Genomic DNA, 25,081 nt, shown 5'->3' with positions numbered 1-25,081 from the left:
CCACCCCCAAATTCCGTTTGTTTTATTCAGCTTTTATTCCGTTGCGATCCGTTTCCGCTCTTTGCTCGATTGGCAGATTTTGCTTTTAAGGTAAATGCCGCCCCTCTCGAACAGCACGGTGAACAAATCGAGCACCCACTCCCATCGAGCTTTAGGATTGGCTTGAAAGGTTTGAAGTCGTTCTAAACGGTTTCAGCGGGTATTTGTGGAGGAGAACTGTTGTTGTCCGAGACTTCTATGTAGCCGGGTTTGTACACTTAAAGAATATTAACGTGGTTATTTTCTAACGGGTATAAGGAAGGCTTAGCGTTCAGGGATCGCGCAGACATGAATATGATATTTTTGGTCTCGAGCCTTGATGTTAAGGAAAAGTATTACGGCTCGCTTACATGTTAGCTTTGTTATCTGACGGTAGCAAGCTAATGCGCTAACGTTTGTCATTGGATGCCAGCTACAAGACATTATTTTAATTATACCAGACAAGCTTAGATTAGTCTAAATATTCGTTTTTGTGCTTAAGGTTATAAATAAACGGTTTGTGGGTTTTTTCCTAGTTGATTTTTTTTTCCTATTAACCTCTGTTAGCTAAGCGCCCTAGTTTTAATTAAGATGAGTTATTTTTATGTAAAATTGACGGTAAATTATTGTCTTCCTAATATTTATTCAGTATTTCGTGTTTTAACCCAAGCAGTGAGATGTTAGCCTGTAGTACATGCTGTAGTTAACTTGTTGGTGATTTTCCTGTCAATATGACCGCCAGATAATATAATTTCCTGCGAATTTGAGTCACATTTTTTTAAATAAAATTTTAAAAAGGTCACATTTTGACCTTTCCTTTTATTTTAACTTTAAAAAATGTTTTCCTTCCATGTAAACTTTATGTAAAAGAACTAGAACTTATTTTGTGCAAGAACTTAAAACATTTTTCAAGCTATGATTTAGGGCATGTTGATTATATTATAAAATTTGGAGTGTGGTCGAAAATGTTTAAAAGACCATGAATTCCAGATGGAACATCTTTCTCCAGCAAAATCAATGATTTACTCAAGCAAATAAACAATTCTCCATCCTTTGTTTATCAGTTTGCTTTCAGGTCATCAAGATGAATTCTGTATTATTATCAGTTCGCTCCCTAATGCAAATGTTTGAGGGCAAAGCAAAAGAGTTCATGAATGAAATCGACAATGTTCACATGGTTTGGCTGGAGGAGATCCAGCAGGAAGCTAATCGCATTTTTTCTCGGTGAGTTTGACTTGATGATGGGAAATATTGTGTATTTTGTCCGAGTTTTGTGTATTTATATTGCAATTTAAAAATAAATTGTGTGTATTTTAACATTTCTTATATTAAATTAATTATTTTTTAATTTCAGAGATTTTAATGCTGCCCCAGAGTTGATGCCAAAAACGCCCTCACAAAAGAAGAACAGTCGAAGGAAGCGTGTCTCTTTGGGGCGTCAAGAAGAAAGTCAAACAAGAAGAAGGTCAGTTGTCTAAATTACTGAGCAAAAGTTTTTTTTTTTTTTTTGTTAAACGTTTTCTTCTTCTTTCTGACCACACAGATTTTCAAGGGGAAGACGCAGCAACCTCCGTGGTTCTCCTGTCAAATCTCTGAACTTGATTGCTGAGGAGCCAATCGCTGAAGGTTCTAGCTCTCAAGCGAGCAACACAGCACAACCAAAACGCACCACACGTAAAAACAAACAAACAAAGCCAGACGTGACAGGAGAGGAGAACACTTCAGTCGACGACAATGATGCGGAAGCATCACATAACGAGAAGCCAGTTCTCCCGAACAAAGATGTGGATAAAAAGGACGAGACGAATGCTGAAGGTGTCACGTATGAACAAGCGTGTGACGCAGCGCTGTCTCCGCCTAAAATACCCTTGCCTGAGGTAGTTGTCAGAATCTCCTCTGAGGAGCGTTTGTCTGCTGAGTTCGTCCAACAGCTTGAGGATTCTCCTGGGCGCAAAGCAGTTAAAGTCCCCATTGCCAAACCTCCTCGGAAGACGAGGCGGAGCTCAGCGCGCTGCTCCCTCAAGGTGCGGCATTCACTGGCTGGCCTCCGGCACAGTATGACCCAGGCGTCTGTGCACCGCGCCTCCCAGCGGTCTATGCTGAAAAAAAAAGCGACTCGCACTAATAACTCCACTTGTAGCAGCAACATTGATGGTAAGAAGCAAACAGTTCTCTTTGCAACGTTCTTCCTAATTTCTTTCTAAAATGTGGGAATCATTCACTTTCTGCTTTGGCTTTACCAGAGGACTCTCCCATGGATACTACTGACGAGAATGATCACGTGTAAGTCATCTAATCTTCTTTGAGTGTCATTGGGAAGCTGCTTTAAGACTGACTTTCTGGTTTTAGTTTATAAAATAATTCTGCTGCCTTTTTTAAGAGGAGTATTTGTCTGCAGAGCTGAAACATCCATCATATCTGGATTGTAGATGAACATCACTTGTATAAATGTGCTGCAGCTCTCTATTTACCACAAATAAACCTTTTTTAAAGTTCCTGTTGTGTTCACAGCCATAGTGAAACCGAGCCGGTACCTGCAGAAGCTCCATCTGCAGAGGCTGTGCCTGAAATCTCCGAGGATAATTCACAGGTAAACGCCTCATTTAATCAGCCATAGGTATCAGATTTCCCTTTCTAATTCAGTGCTTTGTTTAATATTTTCTTTGTATTTCTCCTTCTGACCTCAATGCAACAAAGGAGCCCGTAAACGCACCTCTTGAACGCATCACTCGCTCCATGGCTGCAAATTCAGAGAAGCTGGCCCCCTCATCAATGCCAACCAGTAAACCTAAAGTCAGTTCTCCAGTTAAAACAGGTTTGAGCTTTTCTTTTAAAAAATGTTATTATTGTATTTTCATTAACTGTTTTGCATGATTTAATGACTGGGATTATCTTCCATTCCTCAGATGTCGGTGAGAAACAACAGGGAGCCAAGATAGTTCGGCAGTACGTAGATTTTGTCCATGCTCCACACATACTGTTTGGCTGTGATTCATTTATATTTAGCCTCTAATGTCTAGTACATTTGTAAACAGGCATATATGTTTGTGATTATGCTGAAACTTCTGTTCTATTGGTTTCCTTTAATGGCTTCAGGTCGAGCCGCAGCACTAAGCGAAAAGCACCAGATACTATAGAGGACAGTCCAACAAAGAGGTTATCTCCTCCCAAAAAGACTCAGAGTGTGAGTAGCACAGATTTACATTATGTGGTTAAATATTATGGACAAAACTAATCAATGTTGTTTGACCTTGTTGAACGTTTTTCTTCTTTTAATGTGCAGGCAGTCAAGCCCAGCATGAGATCTTTTCTCCACACGGTGCAGAAGAATCAGATGCTAATGATGACTCCTAACTCTCTAGGCCGCTCCGGTGTCATCAAGTCCTTCATCAAGCACACCACTCCTTTGAAAATTGATTCCAAGGTAAAATGGAGTTTTCTCACACAGACGGACAAGACCACCCAACAACTGACCCAACTTTATCAGGGGAACCCAGTTTTTCTAATCTAGACCTACACAGTGGTCTTTACATGGTCTGGTTATGCTTTTAAATTTAATGTTCTGACTTTAAAAAAAAATTCTGTCAAAGTTTAGTTGTGAACATTAATTATTCTACTGACAGCTTAATAAGTGTAAAGGGGTGTAACTGGGAAAACTGGTGATGTACCAGCATACCAAGCAGGTCCCTTTGGAATTCTGGTTTTTAAACTAATCTCTGGTTAAATATGTCGTATTATGACGTGACCCACTGATATGGATGTTTTCTTCCCCTTCAGATGAGCCTTGGTTTTGTGGTAAGTGTTTTTAGGAACTGGTGTGGTCATTGAAGTGCACACTGTAGACGAGCCCCTTTCCCACTGCCACCGTTAAAGACCCACTCTGGTGAAAACTGTGTTCCTGGTGTTTTTAACATGTGGCATCTTTGACATGTTAAGATTAAAATAGCATTTTCCAGTTTTTAATTTTTTATACAAATCACTGTGAATCAGGAGGAGATGAATAAAAATGTAGTTTTGAAAACGCTTGTCGTTGTGGCGTAGAAGTTGCAATGAGCAGACCACTAGCTCCATGCTCTGCTCCATTCTGGTGCATCCTCCTGCAGACAAATCGATCCATGTACGTCTTTGTTTTCCTCGTTGGTGCTGGGATCTGGCTCAAAACGGCTGGGTAGCTCCAATATTGCTCGCCATTTTAGTTGCAGCGGTAAAGTTGGGGTTAGAATGAGGGTGTCTGGGGATGTAAGCTAGTGGGAGAATATGGAAATGATGAGTTCTCAGCAATGGGGGGAGGAAGGGGGGGGGTTGTTTCAGCTGTGCCACCCACAACTTGGAGGGGAATTTCTATTGAACTCCTGCTGCTCTGCAGAAACCATGTCCTAGCAAACGACACAGGTCGGTCATAATTAAAAGATGACTGGGAACGCTTTGAAAATACTGTAGATAGAAAAAATGATCGGAGTGAGTCTTTAATGGATCTTACTTTAGGAAAATTCCCAACACTAAATTCCATAGAAAATATGAGAAATCAGGAAACATTTATTGGCAATTTACAGACATGTACAAATATAGAGAGCAGAAGTCGGTGTGTGTTAGGGGCTGTTCCAATTTCACAATTGTGTTTGTTTTTAAGGTCACTTTTACTAACATCACCCCTTAACATAGACCTTTTCTTAATCACTAGTGTCTAAAGGTCTGATCATAGGTGTGGCTGCTTTAATATCACTCTGAGGGACACATTCTTGCTGTGACATCATGGGTGTCTTTTTGTGGGTCTTAAAATGTGATTGTTTTGCGGTGATGCCTTTTGTTTTTCTCTTTCAAAAAACCTTTGTTACTGTGACATCATCAACTATAGATCACTGGCACAAGAATAAACTCTTTTTTTTTTCTCTGATTAAAGTTTTTGGACTAAAGGCATTACTATCGGACAGTAAGTTTTATTTATTTATTGTGCATCTTTTTGTTATTTATCTTTTTTCCAGACCAAGGAACGTTACAAGCTGGAGGCACTAAAAAAGAAGCAGGAGCAAGAGGAGGAAAGGATGAGAAAAATGGAGGAGGAGAAGAGAAAGAAGCAAGAAGAACTTAAAAGGTCACGCATCTTTTAAACTGAACACATTTTAACAGACTGCTGTGCACGATTTTAACTTTATTTTGAAAACCTCCTGCTACAGGAAAAGAGACGAGAGGATAAGAAGGGTGTTGGAGGCCAAAGGGAAAGAAGAGCAGAGGGAGGAGGAAAAGAAAAAGAAGATTGAGCAAAAGATGGCTCAGATTGACGAGAAAAACGACAAAGTATGTCGTCTGTCGGTGTAAAGTTGAATTTGTCACGCCGAGTGTTCTCATTTGGAAGCCTTTACCTTCCTGCAGCGACAGGCAGATGAGAAGGCCAAGAAGAAAGTGGCCATGAAGCGTCAAGAGGAGCTGGAGCTGAAGAAGAAGCTGGAGGAAGAAGCCAAAAAGAAGAAACTGCAGCAGCTGGTGAGACGGTGCTCTTGTTGCTACATTGTGCCACATTTTATGCGTCATAGAATTGTAAGCAATAGATTTTAGGGAAACGCATATTTGCTCAGAATGAAGGGTTATGGTTTTGTTTTGGATTGTATCCATCTGCTTCAACTCCATACTTTACATTTCTGATAAATTTGACTCTGTTTTTACAGATTCTGTTTAGTGTGGCAACTTGGCATGAAAGCATAATGTATGCTGGAATAACACGCTTTTCCCATCATATCTTGTGACATAAAAACTCAGGAGGAGGAGAAGCGGCAGCAGGAGTTGATGGCAAAGAAGAAGGCAGAGGAAGAAGAGCAAGTTCGCAGAGCGCTTGAGCTGAAGAGGGAGCAGGAGCGTGAGAGGGAGCTGGAGAGAGAACGGCAAGCTGCTGCTGAAAGGTTTGAGCTTTCCCACTTACTTTGTTTTCATCAACCCTGTCACATTATATTACATTTTCTATTAAAAAAACAAAGCTGACTGGTTGTAGACAGAAGCCTCTTCAGTTGTCTGTTTCTTAGGTTCAGAATCAGAAAGAAATGTAACTTGGTGAAGACCCACTTCGATCATCTTCTGAGCTTTTTAAAAAGTGTTTATAATGATTATGTCATTTTTTAGGACATAGTTTCTGCAGAACTGCAGTAGTTTATTAGAAATTCCCCTCCGAGTCATAGGTGGAACAATTGGCGTGGAGTAAGCCAGCTACTTCCCATCATTCATCTGTTTACACTCCTCCCTCTAGCTTACCCCAACCTAACATTATCGGTGCAGCGAAAACTGGTGAGCAATATAGCAGCTTTCCAGCTGTACATTATTAAACCAGATTCCAGCTCAGAAGAGGAAAACAAAGACGTTCATGGATTAGTCGTCTGCAAGGCGATGCATGAGAATGGAGCATAGCAGGGAGCTTGTGATTTAAATAAAGAAATATTCAGAAATGCCGTTTTTAGCTTAATTTTATTTATATATGTCCTCCACCATGACAAAAATGCCCCAAGCACATGCTAAAAACCCAATTTTAATCGTAGTGGGTATTTTTTTGAAACAAACAAAACATTTGAAAAACCTGGTTATTCATCTTGGTTCAAGGAAACTATCCTGTCAACATCTTTGTGGTGAAACCCCAATATGTTTGTCATTTTTCAACAGGGAGAGAAAAGAGAAGGAAAAAGCACTTGCCCTGCAACGAGAACTTGAGAGAGCGGTGAGAGAGAAAGAAATGCGGGAGCTAGAGGAAAGGAGGAAGGCGTTGGAGGAAAAACGAAAACTGGTAAGATGGGAATCATCAACAGTTGGCCTTGCCTTTCAAAAATGCTTCATCTTCTTCCATTGAATCCTAGTATTGATGCATTGTGACTCTAAACCCAATGCCTCAACGTGCAGTTCTGCTTTCCTCCTCTAGGAGGAGCAGCAGAGGATGGCTGAAAAAGAGAAAGCTCTTAAAGAGAGAGAAGAGGCCAGGCTGAAGGAGGTTGCTGCAGAGAAAAAGGTACATTCAGGGTCAGCAGATAAAATGCAGCTTATCCAACAAATGGCTCATTTCTCTTTTGTCCCTGGATTTACACAAATCTATAGTTTGAACAGTTGATTTTCTCGTTCCTAAAAGGACAGGGTTTTCAGTGGTTGGCTGGCTGATTTGCTTCCAGTCACAGAAATCGAGTCATGGTGAAAAAATGTTGGAGCAGTGAAGTAAATCTGTTAATCAGATTGAACTCATTCCTTGTGTCTTGCATGTTTCAGACTTTAGCTTTATTATGTAAAATTAAGTGTGTCAACATTCAAACTAATGGCCATTTCATAACTGTACTTTTTAAACTGTATTCGAAGCATCAGTTGCTTCGTCCTTTTAAAGGGACAACATATGCTTCACAGAAAATGTACTGCTATTATAGCTTGATAATCAAATCTTAAATGTTTACGAACGACTTATAAATTCACCATTTAACATAAAATTGAAATATATAAACTGGAAGCACAGATATGACTTAAGGTAAAATAAATGAAAGGTTTTTTTTTCTTTTCTTTTTTTTGGGTGAAAATATGACAAACTTTTACCGTCTGTTGATTATTATTTTTTCCTTCTCCACATAAACAAAGACTGTTGCTGTCCTGAACATGACTGTGGACTTGGAGGTAAGAACTGGGCTTTGCAGAACACCAAACCTATTATTGTTCTTTAGTAACAATAACCCGTGCATTTATGTTTTTACTATTTTTCGTTTCTTGAAATGTCCTCTCTTGTCAGGCTGGACTATGTTATAGTTGGTTATGCATTTGTCTATTTCATGTTTAACATGTTCTTTATTTTACGGTTTCAGAAGTCTGTTTTGAACACACCTGACAAAAAAGGTTGCGGACTTAATGGGACTTATAATGTGGTAATGGGTGGATTTTTTTTTTTCCTAAAACCCCTAGATATCTCTAAAACCGCCACCCTCTGTATGCTGATCATCACTTTTTTTCCCTGCAGGAATCCTCGCCACAGTCATACGCCATCACTCCAAAAGGTGCCAACAAACCACTGGTGACCTCAAAGAACCTTGACGATTATGGGATGGACCAAAACAGTGATGACTCCACAGATGACGAATCTGCTCCTAGGAAACCCATTCCTTCCTGGGCAGAAGGTACACCTGACTGGACTTTTAGTGTTGTACTTTAGGTCTCTACTGTGGTTTGCTGTGTAGAAACATGCATCTGTTCTTCTTCTAGGTCCCTATCTGAAGCAGATAATTATGAAGCAGTACTTCAACCCCCCTGATCTAGATTCTTACTTTGGGACTGTTGAACCACCAAAACTGGAGAACATATTTTACAAGAGCAAGCCTCGATATTTTAAACGCACCAGCTCTGCTGTGTGGCATTCACCCCCCGCTGGAGCAAAGTAGTGTTGGTCCACTAATGCAGTACTCTTACTGTAACCTGTTCTATAAAAGCTTGATATTTGTTATTTTTAAATAAAGTTTAACTTCTTTCCTCCTCCTCTTGATTTATCTATCTGTGCAGATTATTTTTTTCTTTGTTAAAGCTGTTTATTTCATTTAAAGGCATTTGTCTCTCAGCAATCAATATCACATTTGACTATAAAATAAATGTTGTTTCTTAGAAAACCACTAGGCATGTCCAACTCAGGAAAATATGATTTATATTTTAAGAACTTAACCTTCAATAAAGTAATATGCCAAATTTGGCTTGATGAATGAAAGTGTCTTGTTTTTTTATTATATTAAGAAATTCGTTTTATTTACTATAGAAATGAAAAAAAGTGTGTTTTTGGAATCTCTAGAACAAAATATATCGTGATAATATCTATCTCACGGGCAAAAAAAGCAAGGCAGGCCTTCTCGGCTTCCGTAATTTACAACTTTCTGAACTATTCAAATGTCGCATTCACTGTACCTCGGAGTTGCTTGACCTTTTTTTATTTAAAATTGCTCTACTAAGCGACGTACTATGCTACTTGGAAGCAGTCATGCTTTATTTTTATTATTCGTTTGTAGTCTTGACAAAAATGTGCTGGATTGTCTTGTTTGAGCATGAATTGAAATTAAAACACTGCTTTCCGACTGTCGGTGAATGCCGCCATGATAACGGCGCGTCCGATCTATTTGAGGTCTCTGACGTCATTACTGGATGCTCCTGCTAAGCTGCACATCGTGTAACGTTCAGGAACAACATTCGCGGTGGAGCATTTAAACGTAAACATTGAAGAGCAACGCGAGGAGCATTTATTGCGGAAGCTGCAAGTGCGCAATCAGCGGGTCAGGTAAGCTCATGGCTTAACCTCTGAAGATCAGCGTGTTATTATGAGCTAAGTCAGCCCACTCCACCCACAGACCTGTAATGACTGCAGCAGTCACAGAAGGATGTCAACAAAATTCAATCAGCGTGTGTTTCAGGTCAACATTTGGCCTTTAAAAATATTGAAATTCATCCGCCCCAAAATGATTGTACTGAACATAATTTTTTCCAATGTTAAAGAGTTTGTTATTACTTTTTAAAGGTGTGATCTACACAAAAATGAATTCCCAAATCCGCCAAAACTTCAACCAGGACTGTGAAGCTGCCATCAACAGACAGATAAACTTGGAACTGTATGCTTCCTATGTTTATCTTTCCATGGTAAAAAAAAAAAAAAAAAATTAAACTCCTTAATAATAAACCTGCCTCTAACAGAAAAATCACTTAACATTGTGTTTTTCCCTCTGTTTAGGCCTACTATTTTGAAAGGGACGATAAACATTTACCCAATTTTGCTAAGTTCTTTAACTCCCAGTCCAAAGAGGAGCGAGAGCATGCAGAGAAGCTGATGAGTCTGCAGAACAAGCGTGGAGGCCGGATTTTTCTGCAAGACATCAAAGTGAGCAAATGTTTTATTCTATTTTTTTGGGCCTTGCCTCTAAAATAAAGAAACATTGTGGAGATATGCGAATTAGCTGCTGGAAAGTGATAGTTATTTTTGCTCCATGTTTGTTCTAGAAACCCGATAGGGATGAATGGGGCAGCAGCCTAGAGGCTTTGGAGTGTGCCCTGCAGCTGGAGAAAAGTGTAAACCAATCCTTACTTGACCTTCAGAAATTGGCTACAGATCATGGCGATCCTCATGTAAGAAGCACTCCTAAAGAACATTCAGTACAGTCATTTTGTCTGGCTGTATTTAATATACATCATTTTGCCTGTGTATGTCTTCTCCCTACAGATGTGTGACTTCATTGAAACCCACTTTCTGGATGAGCAGGTGAAGTCCATCAAACAACTGGCAGACTGGATCTCAAACCTGCGGCGAATGGGAGCCCCTCAGAACGGCATGGCTGAATATCTCTTCGACAAACACACCATGGACAAGGAGGCCAGTTAAATCCGAACGGCGGCGTCCACAATGCATGCAGGCTGCACTCATTTGCTGGGAGTTTGGAAGTTCCTGTGTTAATGCTTCATATAAATAATAGAAGGTCTACCTAAATAAAAGCAATACAAACCTTTAAATCAAAGCTGCTTATGTATTATTTAGAATATTTTGTGTCTCGAGCAGTACCTGTTTGGGAGCTGCACTGCCAAGAAATATATTCATGTGATGAACATAAATGTAATGGAGAAATGCAATAATAATAATAAAACAGAATTATCAGGAAATAAAAATGTAATCTGTTAGTGTATTATTTATTTTGTAACAGTAAGAAGTATTACATATTTTTGTCTTTCAACAATATTGTCAGAAATGAAGAGCCATGTCTCTATTATTTGTGATTTTGTCTTTTTGTTTGGTTTTATAAGAAACTTTTCCATTTTAGTAGAAAAGTTTTCCTCTATTTGTGTTGGTTGTATTAGTTATATTTTTCTTTAATCACAAAATTCTTGCATTTTCTTTAAGTATTTTTCCATGTACAGGTTAATTCCCAAAAAATATGACAAAGTTTCATTACATGGGCTTACATGTTTATTGAAAAATATAAATGTAAATATAGATCACCAAAGAAACACTATTAACTGGGTTTAAAAAAAACACAACTCCAACAAGAATTTATATTACAGTTTGTTTGTTTTTTGCAGTCTCTTTTAAAATATATTTTTTAACTTAAATAAAATGTTATTGAATATCTTTGTTTAGGACTTTAACCCTTGTGCTATCCTAGGCACTTTAACATTGGGAGTTGGGTCATCTAGACCCACTAGACAGAGCGCTGAACCTTTTTTCTTCAATGATTTGTGAACCTCACTGGTGTCCATGGATTACATGAAATCTTTTCACCTTTATCCACCTTTGTCATGGTAGGGAGAACATGTGAGTTTAAGGGTGGGGTCCTCTAAGACCCCACCCTTAAATCTAAGCACAAGGGCTAGATGCTCCTTTTTGTAAACTTGCTAAGAAGATTATTTAAAAAAAAAAGAAACTCTACAAGAAAAAATGTGTGAAAAGCTTTACATGACAGCCTTGGCATCTGTTCCTCAGACTGCATTGCTGCATTCTCACAGCTGTTGCCACAGAGCTGAAAGATGCTAAATAAAGTCATTGAGATCTATTGGTCCCTGTTTCAGGACCCAGTGAAGTAGACGATCTTATCAAAAGCTGAATTTTTACAATTCTATGACAACTCTGTCACCATAATTTTCTGGAATTCCTGCCTGTGAAGGAAATTATTTTATTATTATCATTGTTTAAATGTATTTGTTTAAACGTGTCTTTAAATGTTAACTCAGATTGACCTTTTCTGAAAACAGTTGTGTGTTTGTTCATCTGCTGCTCATCCCAATCCCAGCAAGAGAGGGGGTTTTACGGCACACTGTCCTTAGCTGATAAGGGATACTGTTTGAAGTTAGAATCCACCAAATGGGTCATTATACAACACCCCCTAATGAACTTTTTCTCTTTGTCTTGAAAATGTTACCTCCTTCTTGTGTTCTTAATAAAAGCAGCACGAGGAGAGGCAGACCTTTGAGAAGAAAAGCGTGGTAGACGTTTTCTGTCACTCTTGCTCCTCTCCCTCGTGCATGAGAAACTTGATTCTTGTTGTGGTTTGTTGTTTATAATTGTGTTTTTCTTTAATGTCTAGATGCATTTATCTGACACTGCCCCAAATTGAGACGATAACTATGGCTTTGGAGATCAATGCCTAAGCTGATGATCACTGAGAAAACTTTTGCTAAGTTTTATCAGCCGTTCAGCCTTGCATAACAAAATATTACTTTTTTTCTTCTTCTGCTGTTGTCTCCATTATCTATTTTCTGTCTGCACATTTTTTTTAATTTGGGTGTACATAATGGAGAGAAAATAGTTTCAAAACATTTAAATTTTACGCAAAGGGTGTCAAACTCCAGACCTCAAGGGGCAACATCCTGCTGCTTTGGTAAAAAGCCAGTCCAGTTTACTTGAACCATGTGTGTTAGTTAGCAGGTTAGTTGGAAAAAATGTAGGATTCTAACCCTTGAGACCTGCAATTTTACCCCCCAGTTCAAGACTAATATCCATGCAATAAGTCTTTACTTGGACCTGAAACCCTCACAGTGGTGGCTGCTGTTGCAATACCACTGACCACCACTAGGAAAAAACTTCAACACACTCATTAAAAAAGCTGACTTTTCCTTTAAAAACACAGTTTCTCAATTTACATTACAATAAAAAAAATTGTTGGATTTTTTCTAATAATATGGTTATTTCAGCAGAAAAACTAATTATTAGGCACAGATTTGCCCTTAGATGGACATTTCTTCCTCCAGATTGGTTCAAAACTTCACTGTATAGCTTCAAAGCTTGAGCACCTCATTGATTATATAACATGTATCAAAACATACATTTTTCTCAAACTAACAAAATGACAATATTAGTGATGTCCTCTTTTCATTTCCTGTTTCAGAACCGAGTCCTCATCTGTCAGTCCTGCTCTTTTCCCCCTGTGGCCTTTTTAATGCCCCCATCCACAAGAACACAGAGCAGATCCCCTTCAGCCAATGAGATTCCTGAATCATTGGGTGAGTTTTGTGGATTTGTTTCCTGCTGTGATGGTCCTGATGTGGATATTGTAATTGTGTTTTTACTCAGCCCTCCATTGGTGCTCCCGTTGCTAACCCTGGTGTTGGAGCCAAAGTTTGCGTGGTTACTAAAATTACTTTGGCTTGTTCCATTGCAGAGACTTCCTGTTGGGCCAAAGTTGTTTGTGGATATTGCATTAATGCTGCCCGAGCTGCTGCTGCTCGGATTACCTGGATTTGGTGCCACTGCGTGAGAGGGGGGAGTAAATGAAAACACCTTTTCCACACTTCCTGCACCTCGAGCACTCGGAGGTCCAGACTGACTGTTAACTGAAGGGAGGGTGTCCAAAGTGAGGCGGGGAAGGAGAGGCCGACGAGACAGCAGCCCATGTCCTCCCGGTCTGAGTTTAGAAATTGGACACAGTTCAGGTGGTGGGTCAGGAAAGGAGAAGGCTGGGGTGCTCTGCATCTCCCCATCTTCACTTAACCATGGAAATGCAGAAGATGGAGGTGGTGGGAGATGGTTGGGGGTGTCAGGAGGCAGTGGCTGTGAGCTAACCATTGGAGGGGACATGGAGCCATTACTGTAATCCCATTCATTTTGAGTTCTCCGTGCAGGTCGGGGCCGAGACAGTGGGGGTGGCACACAGTGGATGGGTGTTTGCGGACAGCTGTAAAATCCCGGCCTGTCATACAAGGGCATGGTGGAGAAGGCGCTTTCTGGATCTTGCACCTGGTTCAAAGGCTGACGGATCTGACTTGGAGTTGATAGTGCCTCTGGGTGGAGGTAAAGAGGAAAGCGGCTTAACGGAGCTCCAGGGCGGCGGCGCAGCAAAGAGACTCGAGAAGAGCGAGGAAAGCTAGGGGACTGGACTCCAAGGAGACGGCCAAGCCCTCCAAGAAGCGGGGTGGAGTAGTTGGCCTCCTCGTTTTCTTTGATCTGTTCAAGGTTGGACTGAAACTCCATCTCCTCCTTAGGAACACTAGTAAAATACAGAAAAACATTAATAGCAAGTAAATTGGGAAAACTTCATTCCAGTTGACATAAATAAAAAGTACCTTATGTCCAAAGCTGAGCCCATAAAGGAGGGTTTGCGGTGTTCAGCACTGGCAGCGGTGTAGGGAGGCTGTGGCTCCGAGTCATTCCAGTACACGTCTTTTTCAACCAGTGGCAGGCTGTCATACATCTCATCCACTGACAACAAAGATACCTGTGAAACAACACAACCCACTGCAAGTCAAATAAAGGGTTCCTTTTATTCATCAGTCATGAGATAGATCACTTTAGACTCTCACCTGCAAATTGCGATCAACAACCCAGTTGGTTTCAAAGTCATCGTCATCTTCACCAAAAGGATTTATTAGCTGTTCGGCCACCTGGATGCCACAAAATACTAATGGTAAATAAATAAAATAAAGAAAGACTGGGCATGGAGAATTTAGGACATATGACCATCATGTCAGTCTGACCTTTAGCCAACCAACATAGAAGAAGAACTGCAGTAGGGTAAAAACAGGCAAGTAGAAGTCCACATCATGACCAGGGTAACCCTGAGCTGGGTCCAGAAACTGACGACCAATCAGACAAGCCAAGAAGAAGCTGTAGACTGCTACTGTTGCCACCTTATTTAAAAAAAAACATGTTTTCAGTAGTGTTCTATTAAGATGACTCAGTCAGGTCTCTGCCACAATTAATAACAAATAATAAGCATTTGCTGGGTTTAGCGATGTAATAGTGGAACCTGAGTGTAGACGAGAGGCAGGCTGATCCAGTCATAACCATACAGCTTCATGCACTTCGCCCGCAGACTGTTCAGCTCCTGCAAGATAAAAGAATGTGGCAAGACTAGAAAATCTGTCAAATCTGATATCTTCAAAATGTAAATAAGCTTAAGCTTTTAAAACCTGCAGCTGAACGCTCAAGAACACCTACAGTCAGTATAGCTGTGAGTGCCACGTCGTTGTTGATGCGACCTTCAGTGCGTGCTCTCAAAGCCAGGTTGACAAACCACATACAGGGCACCCAGAACTTGTTGTGTGGAGATGGCAGTTCCTCAAAGTGCCTCAGCTCTTCCGAAGTCATCAAACCTCAAAGGGGCAAAAATGCACATGGACTGATTTTGGACCTGTCATGATGATTCAAGACTCTTAAACTATACCAGCGGATTTTAACCATTCCTGGTCCTTGAAAGCTACAACCCCTGACTGACTGATCCAACAGGAGACCAGTTCTGATGATCAACCCGCAAACAGTGCAAGGATGGCTAAAAAATGGGAGATCTGATGAGGATCAGGGTTTGGCGGCCATGGCATAACATATCCTAGAAATAAATGTTGACGGGTTTTTATCATGATTTCTTACCTGCCTGCACCAGGTGCTCCGTGGTAGGGAACCTCTTGTAGACGGCTGTGCTTACAGAGCGATAGATGAGCACACCGGAGAGGTTAACGTAGCGCATCAGAGCTCTTCTGGTCAGCCTGGAGGCCTCATCAGTTCCACGAACATGGCCTCCCACTAATGCCGCCAAACGGTCTGGCCAAGGTATGTTCTCAAACTGGCCCCACCAACGTGACACAACCAAGGTCACATAGAAACCTGGGTACAGAGGAAAATACAGGCTTAGATGACAGCTTGACTGATCAGAAGAATATGTCAGCTATAATGCAAGCAACTGTCAGCCAGACTCACCAAGAACAAATGATACAGGGATGAGTTCAGCATACCGGTCACAATATATTGACAGCCTCTCAAAAAGCCTCCGCTGGTCATTGTCTAGCATATACCTTGTGGGGGGAGATGGGGAATTAAAACAACAGCAAAGTGGAGGAACTGTTCAAATACACAACCATTTGCTAAATTGTATTTGGGGTATATTATAATTGGAACTTGTAAGAAAAAATTTTAACTTGTATCAAACTCAATTTTATTCGACAAAAAACAGTAAACAGGAGGATTATACTGTAAAGTTCAGGAAGTATTTAAAAAGTGTAATCTAGGTAGGTTTTGCTTGTTCGCCCTCAAACCATCTTTTTTTTTTTTTTACTTTTGGAAGTTTTTAGAAAAAATAAGCCAAAATTATCATTATAATTAATTTATTTAACCTAAAATCAGAAAATTTAGAAATAATTTTCTCATAAACAAACAAGATGATTAGGTTCTTACTCTCTAGTGTAGTGTAAGGAGCATTTTCAGTAAAAATGTTCTTCCTTGAGCTTGGAAAAGCTAAGTGATGCCTCTCTTGTTGGTTCAAATAACATCTCTTGTAGCTTAAAGAGCATCCCATCAGTTTTTACCTGTAAACGAGGCTGAGGAAGTAGTAGAGCAGAGTAAATATGATGAGCTCTCTGTAAAGTAGTTTATAGATGCTGCCCTTCCAGCGCAGAAGCAGGTGAAAGAAGGTCCCCAGACCTGCATCAGCAACTCTCCGGGAGTAAGTCACTGTCATTGCTGCTGCTTCTTCTCGGCCAACTTGCTGGTTGGCTGCGTCTTGGCATGAAGGAATCCAGCGTAGCTTTCTCTTCTGGGTTTTGTCTCAGCTCCACTTCAGCAGTTGCCCTGGTACTCATAAGGCCAGTCGGGTCATCTGGATTCACACACAAAAGGCAGGGTTCTGTTCTATTATATTAATTCCATTATTTAATCCTAACCTCAATTATCAGAACCAAATTAATTAATTTTAAGAATAAAGCAGCATCTTCTTAAAATCAAATTATTCCCCCAAACATACGAATTTAAGGCTGCCCCGTGAGAGTTAAACTTAAAAAAAAAAAAAAACACCACATAAAGTCCTCAAAATGTGAACTGTATCCACTCACTAGTAACAGGGAAACTGTCTGGCCATGGCGCTCTCTGTGGCTGATGATGTGTGGTGGCAACGTCCAGGAAAACTGTTGGAGCAAGAAAAGTAGGGGAGAAAAAGAGTGCAAGCGACTCTTGTACCTCCGGTCACTTGATGTGCTAATCTGTTTCTGCAACAAAGCTGCATTGTGAGGGCCAGGTTCCGATAATCTGAGCAAATCTGCGGAACTTTCATACTGCCACAAACAGGCTTGTCAAAGGCGCAAATGTTGAGTGGATGGTCTCAGCTTTAAGCTGCCTCTTTGAAATAAATCTCCAAGAAGCAGAAGTGGATTCATCCTCTCAAAATTTCAATTATTTTACTTATTTTTTGCACCCCCTCAATCCAGCGAAACCCCATCTAAGGCTATTTTAATTATGGAAAAATCTTGATCAGGTGAGACGGTGTGTGGCCCCCCTCCACTGGAAAAAATGTGCAGAGCTGAACTGTGACTGGTCGTTGACGATTAACCCTTCTGGTCTGACCAGACCAACAGCAGGGTAAGTTGTGACGACTGAGGAGACACAAACTCTTAAAATAGGCCATTTTTAACCAGTTTTGGGAGATTTTTTTGGGTGCAGTGGGACTGTGTTTTGTTGTTGGTGAGTACTTTTTAAGTACTTCTATACTTAAAAAAATCAAATCATTCTATAAGTGAAAAACAACCATGCCCTGCATGTGTTCCCTGCAGATCAAGGGCAGAACATGGAACAGCTCATTCATTTGAAACTCACTCGAGTTGTAGTTTGAACACAACAGAGGTCAGTTTTTGACCTCTGCTGGAAACAATAAACAATTTTTCTTTCGTCGAACTCTTTCCTGGAGCTGAACAGTCACGTGAAGTGGGACACAACTAGAAAGCTCTGATGGGTTCTGCCTGACTGAGACACATGGATGCCTTTGAGGGAATTCACAGGGTCCACATTTCCCCATCTCCACCACCCTCTTCTTCATCCAGCCTGGGATATGAGGTCCTCAAGAGTGGGCGATCTGGAATAGCAGTGTATTCTTCATCTGTCTTTTTTGGCACTCCTAATTTTCCAGCAGTCAGACACAAGTCTGGCAGTTTCGCACAGGATGAACGCTGTGCTGTTGGACAGTAAGTGTTAAATTCTAAGGCTTTATGGCAAGAAAATTGATTTGTTTTTCTATTTTAATTTAAAAAAATAACTAAGTGAACTTGTTGTCAACTATCAAAATCTACATGTCTTCTCCCCCCTTTTTGATAAGTTTATTTTATTTTATTTACTTTAATTCATTTATTTAATTTAGATTATCCTTAATATACTAAAGAGAAAACTTGTTATTTTAAACTCTGTGAACTGATGTGATTACTTCAAAGGAATGATTAACATAGATTGATCTAAATTTTGGGTTATACCAGAGTAACACGTTTTAGGAACAATGTGAACGCTTAAATCGGTTTCAGAAAAAAAGAAAAAAAGCAAGAAAAATCACGGCTTGTTGTTATCGTGTCGGGACAGGACAAACTGGGAGTGGATGCGCCGTCATGTGACTTGTGACAGGGAGGAGGGCAGAACACTGATCAGTATTTTTATTTCATTACTTTGCTTGGAAAGGGCGATAAGAAAACGGCTTTCCTGGACGGTTAATTAAAGTGTTTCATTTGTCCTCCATCTCCCTGAGTTTGTTGGTGATTTTTCCTGAAGCGTCTCTCTGCTTTTGTTTCTGCTGATTTTATTGTCTACGTCAGCGTCCGCATTCCTCTGCTGTTCTTTTAAACCGCTGAGATTAGTTTCACTGAAACTCGCTCACGTTAGCTCAGCTTCCACGGAGTTTTGTGATTGAAAACCGACAAAAAGTAACCGGCAGAAGCTGGCACCGGCGCGGGCAGAGGGGACCTTATCCACTCACTTGGACGCTGACTGGTAAGGGCGGATTCGGAACACCTTTGTTTGTTTTCAGGAAAGTCACACTGAATGCTATCTAGCTTTGTTTGGTGACGTGTGAGCAAGAACAAAATGTTTTTCCTGCATTTTCTTTTACATATATATCTAGTTAGGGATCAAACTAATTCCCACCGAGACCAATTTCTATGAAAGCATCAGGATTGGTTGTGCAGTAGCTCAGGGTTTCAGCTGCGGTCAGGGTGCTTCTGTATGGCAAGCCGTTATGATCTTAAAATCACATCCTTGAGCTCAAACTGTATTAGCTTTTCTTGCAGCCTAATGCTAAAAAGTCTAACTAGTTAACTAATCAGAGTCAAAACGGAGTTCTGCTTAAGTATTTTTTTTATTGCACATTCTAATTAGTTGCATACATTTTAGACCCACTAGTAAACCGGGGACACACGGGCTCCAGTTCACCAAAAAAGCATTTTAAACTGTCACAACTACTAACGTCTATAATACTACGGAACTGGTAGGCATTTTTGTATATCTTATACATTAATACCTACATTTTCCCCTTTTATGTTATGTTAATCTGTTTGACTTACTAACTACTAAACCCAAAACTGGTTTGAAAGATAGTTTACTACTGTAATTTATTAAGTAGTTTACTGGGTCACAGTTTAGACTGCTACTTGTCAAAATTGCAGTTACAGTTGGTCAATAAGAATATTGTAAAAATAACTTATTAATATCATAAATGGCTTTTAAAGTGACAAGTCGAGTCTATTTTAGTCAGGTTCTGGAGCTTGATTTATGTCGATGATGCATATAAAGTATATCAATTTAGTCACAAAAATGCAGATGTCCTGATGGGTTCATTTCCTGGTCATTATCTATCTAACAAATAATCACGATCACTGACCAAATCAAGGTCATTTCAACACTCACCTCAACACACAGATCAATGATTTCAGTCATGATTAAGGTTGTTCTGACCCTTAATGCATTTACTAGATTTTTCCTGAATCAAAGTCTCAGGTCATTTATATGGACTTTACAGCTTGCCATACAACTCACTAAAGTTATGGCTGCAACTAAATGAAAACACATGCAGAACATTCAAGTCAGTAAACATTGTGTCAGGTTCATTTAAGATAGAAGATGTACATCTAACCCAAGCTGGAAACTGAAAGTTACTAAACATAAATACTGATAATATTTATATCTGGATCTTTGTAAGTTTTTGTCCTAGCATTTATAGCTCTTTGATTGAAGGTTTTCTGTTGATGTTAGCAACAACTGCTTGCTGTCACAAGCCACTAGTCATAAGACAGCACAACCAAATGGGTTGTAAAAGAGCGACTGTTCACATCCCATGTCTTTTTGAAATGAAATCTTGAAAATATGATGGGTTAAGTAGAACCTTTCCTATTATTTATTTTAAAGCTAACCATCTGGGCTGCACCTGTGCTTTCTTTTATTCTGCTAATGCATTCAACTTGGGCTTTTAATCATCAACAGTTGTTCTGTTTTTTCTTTTTACACTTTTTGCTTTTATTATAATCTTTAACATCTTTGGGTGGAGATGAATGTGATTTATTGGTCACTTTTGACGTGTGCTGTTTTGGGCTTCTTTTGTTTGTGGTCTTCTGCAGATTGGTAGACCTGGATCCAGAGCCGGACCTGAGACTGGAGGGAGGGGTCCAAGGTGGGCCCCCCTCGGGCAGATCTCATGGCGAGCTCACCAGGCTGCGCAGCTCTTCACTGGAACTAAGAGAAAAGGAGATAAGAGAGAAGGGCTCTGAGATTCTTAGAGAACAGTTGGATGCTGCTAAGAGGGTGTGGTAACCTACTTTATACGCACAGGCATAAACAAAGAGAGAATTGAACAAAAAAGTTGACGGTGCAGTCTTTCTTTCCCAGTTGATTCGTTGTTTTTTTTCTGTCCATCTCAGGAACTGAAACTTAAAGATAAGGAGTGTGAGCGTCTGTCACAAGTCAGGAACCAGCTGGAGCAAGAACTTGAGGAACTGACTGCCAGTCTGTTTGAGGTTAGCAAAAACTACAGTTTCCTGTGTTGCTGTAGAAGTGTTAGGGACACTGTGTGCCAAACTATTTGGAACAAAAATATTTATTCATGCATGAAAAGGTGAATTCAACACATTGTATTTGACATTTTTATATTATTTTATTTGTATTAGATTTCAAGTGTTTTTATGCTTGGTCCTTTCTAAAGCTGATCAACGTCTACTCTATTGATTTAGTGTAGTGATTGTCTTTTATCAGAGAAAAATGTCTGGTTGTCTTTCAACAGGAGGCTCATAAGATGGTGCGTGAAGCCAATGTGAAACAGGCAGGAGCAGAAAAACAGCTGAAAGAGGCTCAAGGAAAGGTGTGCACATGTTCTTTTGTGCTCATAATCATGATACTTTGAACAGTAATGGCCTACATCAAACCCTTTAAAAATGTTTTAGAGTATTTTTTTTTTGCTACCAAGTCCATTTTCACAACTGTTCTTTGGCTTTGTCCCATCAGATTGATGTTCTGCAGGCAGAGGTGACTGCACTCAAGACTCTGGTGCTGACATCGACGCCTTCCTCACCTAATTGGCAGCTGCATCCACAGCTGCAGACTTCAGGTACAAGAGGGTCATACAAACATGTCGGAGGCCATGTCCGCAACAAGAGCGTAAGTGGAGTTTTTCCGACCTCAGCTGGGAAGCTGGAATCTTCATCCCATTCTATTCCATCTGTGGCTAAAGAGGATAGAGAGGTAACCAAAAAATATTTGGGATTTGTCTCTCTCTTTTAGTGTTTTTGTAACTCTGAACTCCTTCTTTTTCTATACCTTAAGCCTCTTCTTGAGTCAGTTTGACCTATGTTTCCTTATCTGTCTTCTTGTCCGTCTTTGGTGTGTCCTGTCTTCTCAGTCTTTTGTTCCTGCTCTTCATGCTCTCATTTTCTGCTTGCTATCAGGTCAGTCTGTCAGGATGAACTCTTTGGGACAAGCAGGTGCCAACGCTTTATTCTTGAAACAAATATTGAATGCAAAAAAAATCGACACGTGTATTTGATATGTTCATTAAATAAACATGCAACTTTCTTTGTATTTTTTAGTGATTTGTGGTTTATTTGGGTGGTAAAGCTTTGTGTCAAAATAGTGGAAAAACTGGTGCTCAAAACCCATATTATTCTAGACTTTTGAGTCATCAGGATTGCCATAGGTACATTCACACTGCAGGGCTTGATGCTCGATTTCGATTTTTTGAAAAAGTTCAATTTTTTTTGCAAGGCCTTTCACATTTCCAATTAAATGCGAACATTTGTGATCTCCTGTGTGAACGTGAAATGACCCAGAAGTGACCCGCATGCGCAGAAGAGTACTCAGCGGTGAACGACATCACTCGTTGTTTGCGGAAGTAGCTAACATTAACAATGGATGTCAACAACAGTGTTGTCAACAGCGGATCTCTTTTTGCATTATTACATTTATTTTCACAAAGGAGCCAGCACAATTACAATCTTCTCATTTTATTGGAGCCAGGATTGTCTGGACCCACTGTTGTTGAATGGGGATGTGGATGTGCTGGGGCTGCGTGCGTGTGTGTAAGAGAGAGGAAAGTGTGCATGCAGTGCAGTATTCTCTGCTGCGCTGCGCGCACACTCTCCTCTCTGAGGGGCAGTGGGGGCGTGCAATCATGTTGTGTGTCACGGAGGAAGGAGAACGATAATAAAAGAAGGCTCCCCCCAGCAGAACTGCTTTTGACTCTTTATTAACCTGCTCTGGAGAATCGGAGGGTCCGAATGGGGAAGTGAACCCCGAAGGAGGATCCGCCTTCGGCCCTGGAGAAGGTCTCCCCCGCGTTTCTGACCACGGTCGGAAAGGGGGAAAATAGTCATGCGGGGCAGGTTCAACACCACGCTCGGCCATATAGCTGGAAAATTTTTCAAAAACCGCCCGGTTGCGATGAGAGCCCTTGAATTTGGCCTGAACAGAGCTGTCACCCCAAATATTAATCCAATCGGTGACCTAGCGTCCGTTCCACTGACTGGTCTCAGCAGCATCGTCCGCCATGGTTGATGTTTATGTTCTAGTTCGTGCCTACTTCAACGCAGAATTATGACGTTTGTAGCGTATCAATGACGTACAAGTCGGATACATGTGTCCTGGCCGTTCAGACAGGGGTCGCATTTTAAAAGATCGGATACGTATCGGATTCAGGACCACATACCCAAGTAGCCTGGGTCACATTTGAAAAGATCGGATCTGTGTCGTGCAGACTGTCATGAAAAGATCAGATACAGGTCGCAAAGGGGCAAAAAAATCGGAACTGGGTTGTTTCAGCCTGCATTGTGAACGTAGCCATAGATTCTTTACATCATTCAACCTTGGTTTACAGATAATTGTAATTGTCTGTTTTCTATTTTTCCTGTTACTTTCACTCTTATGTTTTTGAAGTTAAAGGAGTTGTGCCACCGAGTTTCTATTTCCTGTTTGCAGATGGACTCAATTCTGTATACAGAGTTTTTGTTGTGGAGGGAATGTCCCAGTCTGGACCGATCCTCTGCCTTTTTGAGCCGCGTTTACAGAGAAGACATTGGACCTTGCCTATCCTTCACAAGATCAGAGGTCAGAATGCTTCTTTGCACAGTCTTAAATTGATGTGTGAAGTAGTACTGATACCCGTGCTGGTGTTTTCCTACAGCTGTCCCAGCTGGTTCAGGGTGCAGTGGAGAGCAATTCTCTTACCATTGAGCCTGTGGCCATACCAGCTCTGCCGATGATCAAAGCCTCTTTTATAGAGTGCGGAGGCCCAAGGTGAGTTACCCATACCTTTAATGACCCTTTTTTAGTCCCCCTATTCACTTCTAAATAGCCAAATCAACCTTGGGTGTTCACTCTTTTGGTGGCCTTTGCTCATCCACTGGTCATTTATCAGTGTGGTCCTTTCACTGTCACAATAGTAGTGTGTGAATCATTGGCCATACGCCTAATCTTCTTTTTGATCTAAAAAAACCCCTCTCTTTTTCTGTGGTTATAGGGCTGCAGTAGAAACGTAAGTCCAGTCAGGAATCTATCATTCGATCAAACTTTCACTAATCCACATGACTGTGATCTGAGCTGGATCCTACCGTACAGAATGTGTTTCAGACTTTAAAAGAATGCAAACTAATGATTTTATGCGTCTGCTTTTGCATTAACGTGCATATCTTTGGTCTTTTTGTGACTAACCTGGGTTTTGAACCTTTTTCTATTCTAGTTTCCTTAACTGCCAGTTTTCCAATAGTTTTATTACTAAACATCTAAAGAAAAAGTGCAAACTTGTTTGCACCTCCATTCTTGACTGTTGACCTCTGTTTATAGAAAATGTGCATTAAGTGGCCTGTCACGGGCCTGCCAACATCGCATCAAACTGGGTGACAAGGGCACGTACTATTACATCTCTCCGTCGAGCCGTGCGCGAGTGAGCATTAAGATTTCTCTGTGAATTTTATCCTAAAAGTGACTGGTGTTGTTGTGAAGTAAAACCAAATGCGAGTTCTGTTCACATTTTTACAGATCACAACTGTTTGCAACTTTTTTACCTATATCCGGTACATCCAGCAGGGCCTGGTAAGACATGATGGTAAGTTGGACTTACTGCTTTCCTAACTCTTTGTTTGATCGTCCAGCTGACAGCTTTGATTGCCTTTTTTTCCAGCGGAGCAAATGTTCTGGGAGGTGATGCGTCTTCGCAGAGAGATGGCTGTGGCCAAGCTAGGCTTCTACCTCACTGACCAGGGCTAGAGGTCCACCAAACACTCGGCAGATAGCAGTGTGATCACACGAGCCCCAATAAATCACTTATAATCAGGAAAAGTTGTGCCAACATGCAGATGTTTGATTAGCTTTTTGTAATATTTATGCTGAAGGAAAGGTCACCCAACAAGGGAAAAAGAATTTGTTAAATAAAAAAAAAGAAGCACAGGAAACTTAAGATTAAGGAAATTCTAGAACACTCACTGATTCTGAATAATGTGCTACTGTTGTTCTCCAGTGATTCACTTCTGTGGTGTTATAAAATATTCGAAACATTTCATTGTTAAGACTAAAGATGAACTATTTATCACACTTCAGGCTCTGAAAGACTATCCATATAGTTCTTCTGGGTTTTTCCTTGTTCAGCCACCTCAGGAAAACTTTTTCTTACTGAAATTATTCTGAATACAAAACATGGCCGCTAAGAGTTTCTTTCTCAGCATGGCCTTCACTGTGCCTTCTTATACAAAAACATAAAACAAAATACCTGTATTTTGCCTTTTTGCCAAAAAAAAAGTTTATCCCAAATAGATATCACCATGAAATCCCAATATCTCACAGATTGACATAGTAGAAAAACAAGCTTTTATAACATGTAGTGAACAGTACACC

The 25,081-nt window shown here is 40.4% G+C and overlaps 4 protein-coding genes across 7 annotated transcripts; 3 read left to right on the top strand and 1 right to left on the bottom strand.

Annotated features, from left to right (window-relative positions):
* The first annotated feature begins 51 nt into the window (after positions 1-51).
* Positions 52-8,711, top strand: incenp (inner centromere protein). Of its 3 annotated transcripts, none has more exons than XM_020703660.2 (21): positions 52-90; positions 1,083-1,242; positions 1,373-1,483; positions 1,562-2,172; positions 2,262-2,301; positions 2,530-2,608; positions 2,716-2,833; positions 2,925-2,964; positions 3,115-3,202; positions 3,302-3,442; positions 3,796-3,813; positions 5,001-5,110; positions 5,193-5,313; positions 5,389-5,499; positions 5,773-5,912; positions 6,661-6,781; positions 6,914-7,000; positions 7,609-7,644; positions 7,830-7,889; positions 7,982-8,138; positions 8,224-8,711. In XM_020703660.2, exons 2-21 carry the CDS (start codon positions 1,103-1,105, stop codon positions 8,397-8,399), a joined length of 2,505 nt encoding a protein of 834 aa, XP_020559319.1. In that variant the 5' UTR covers positions 52-90; positions 1,083-1,102; the 3' UTR covers positions 8,400-8,711.
* A 411-nt stretch (positions 8,712-9,122) lies between these two features.
* On the top strand, positions 9,123-10,650 carry LOC101155346 (ferritin, heavy subunit). Its single transcript, XM_023955747.1, has 5 exons — positions 9,123-9,277; positions 9,515-9,633; positions 9,725-9,871; positions 9,991-10,116; positions 10,211-10,650. Exons 2-5 carry the CDS (start codon positions 9,532-9,534, stop codon positions 10,367-10,369), a joined length of 534 nt encoding a protein of 177 aa, XP_023811515.1. The 5' UTR covers positions 9,123-9,277; positions 9,515-9,531; the 3' UTR covers positions 10,370-10,650.
* Positions 10,651-11,993: 1,343 nt separating this feature from the next.
* LOC101167866 (bestrophin-2) lies at positions 11,994-17,225 on the bottom strand. Its single transcript, XM_004069976.4, has 10 exons — positions 16,795-17,225; positions 16,273-16,562; positions 15,668-15,762; positions 15,341-15,574; positions 14,912-15,066; positions 14,721-14,798; positions 14,449-14,601; positions 14,275-14,355; positions 14,038-14,189; positions 11,994-13,961 (listed from the first exon to the last, which is right to left on the bottom strand). Exons 2-10 carry the CDS (start codon positions 16,422-16,424, stop codon positions 12,881-12,883), a joined length of 2,181 nt encoding a protein of 726 aa, XP_004070024.1. The 5' UTR covers positions 16,425-16,562; positions 16,795-17,225; the 3' UTR covers positions 11,994-12,880.
* Positions 17,226-17,302: 77 nt separating this feature from the next.
* Positions 17,303-24,985, top strand: rab3il1 (RAB3A interacting protein like 1). 2 transcript variants are annotated; one of them, XM_011476043.2, is made up of 12 exons: positions 17,303-17,419; positions 17,509-17,916; positions 20,326-20,509; positions 20,626-20,721; positions 20,985-21,062; positions 21,206-21,442; positions 23,171-23,299; positions 23,376-23,488; positions 23,712-23,726; positions 24,035-24,134; positions 24,230-24,296; positions 24,372-24,985. In XM_011476043.2, exons 2-12 carry the CDS (start codon positions 17,708-17,710, stop codon positions 24,455-24,457), a joined length of 1,314 nt encoding a protein of 437 aa, XP_011474345.1. In that variant the 5' UTR covers positions 17,303-17,419; positions 17,509-17,707; the 3' UTR covers positions 24,458-24,985. The 2 variants fall into 2 exon arrangements, with proteins under 2 accessions (XP_011474345.1, XP_011474346.1); XM_011476044.2 differs by lacking the exon at positions 23,712-23,726.
* Positions 24,986-25,081: the final 96 nt, after the last annotated feature.

Source organism: Oryzias latipes, chromosome 6, assembly GCF_002234675.1.
Source record: "Oryzias latipes chromosome 6, ASM223467v1".
In the NCBI taxonomy this organism is placed as follows: Eukaryota; Metazoa; Chordata; class Actinopteri; order Beloniformes; family Adrianichthyidae; genus Oryzias; species Oryzias latipes.
Note: the sequence above shows the minus strand (reverse complement) of the source record. Positions and strands in the feature narration are given on the sequence as shown.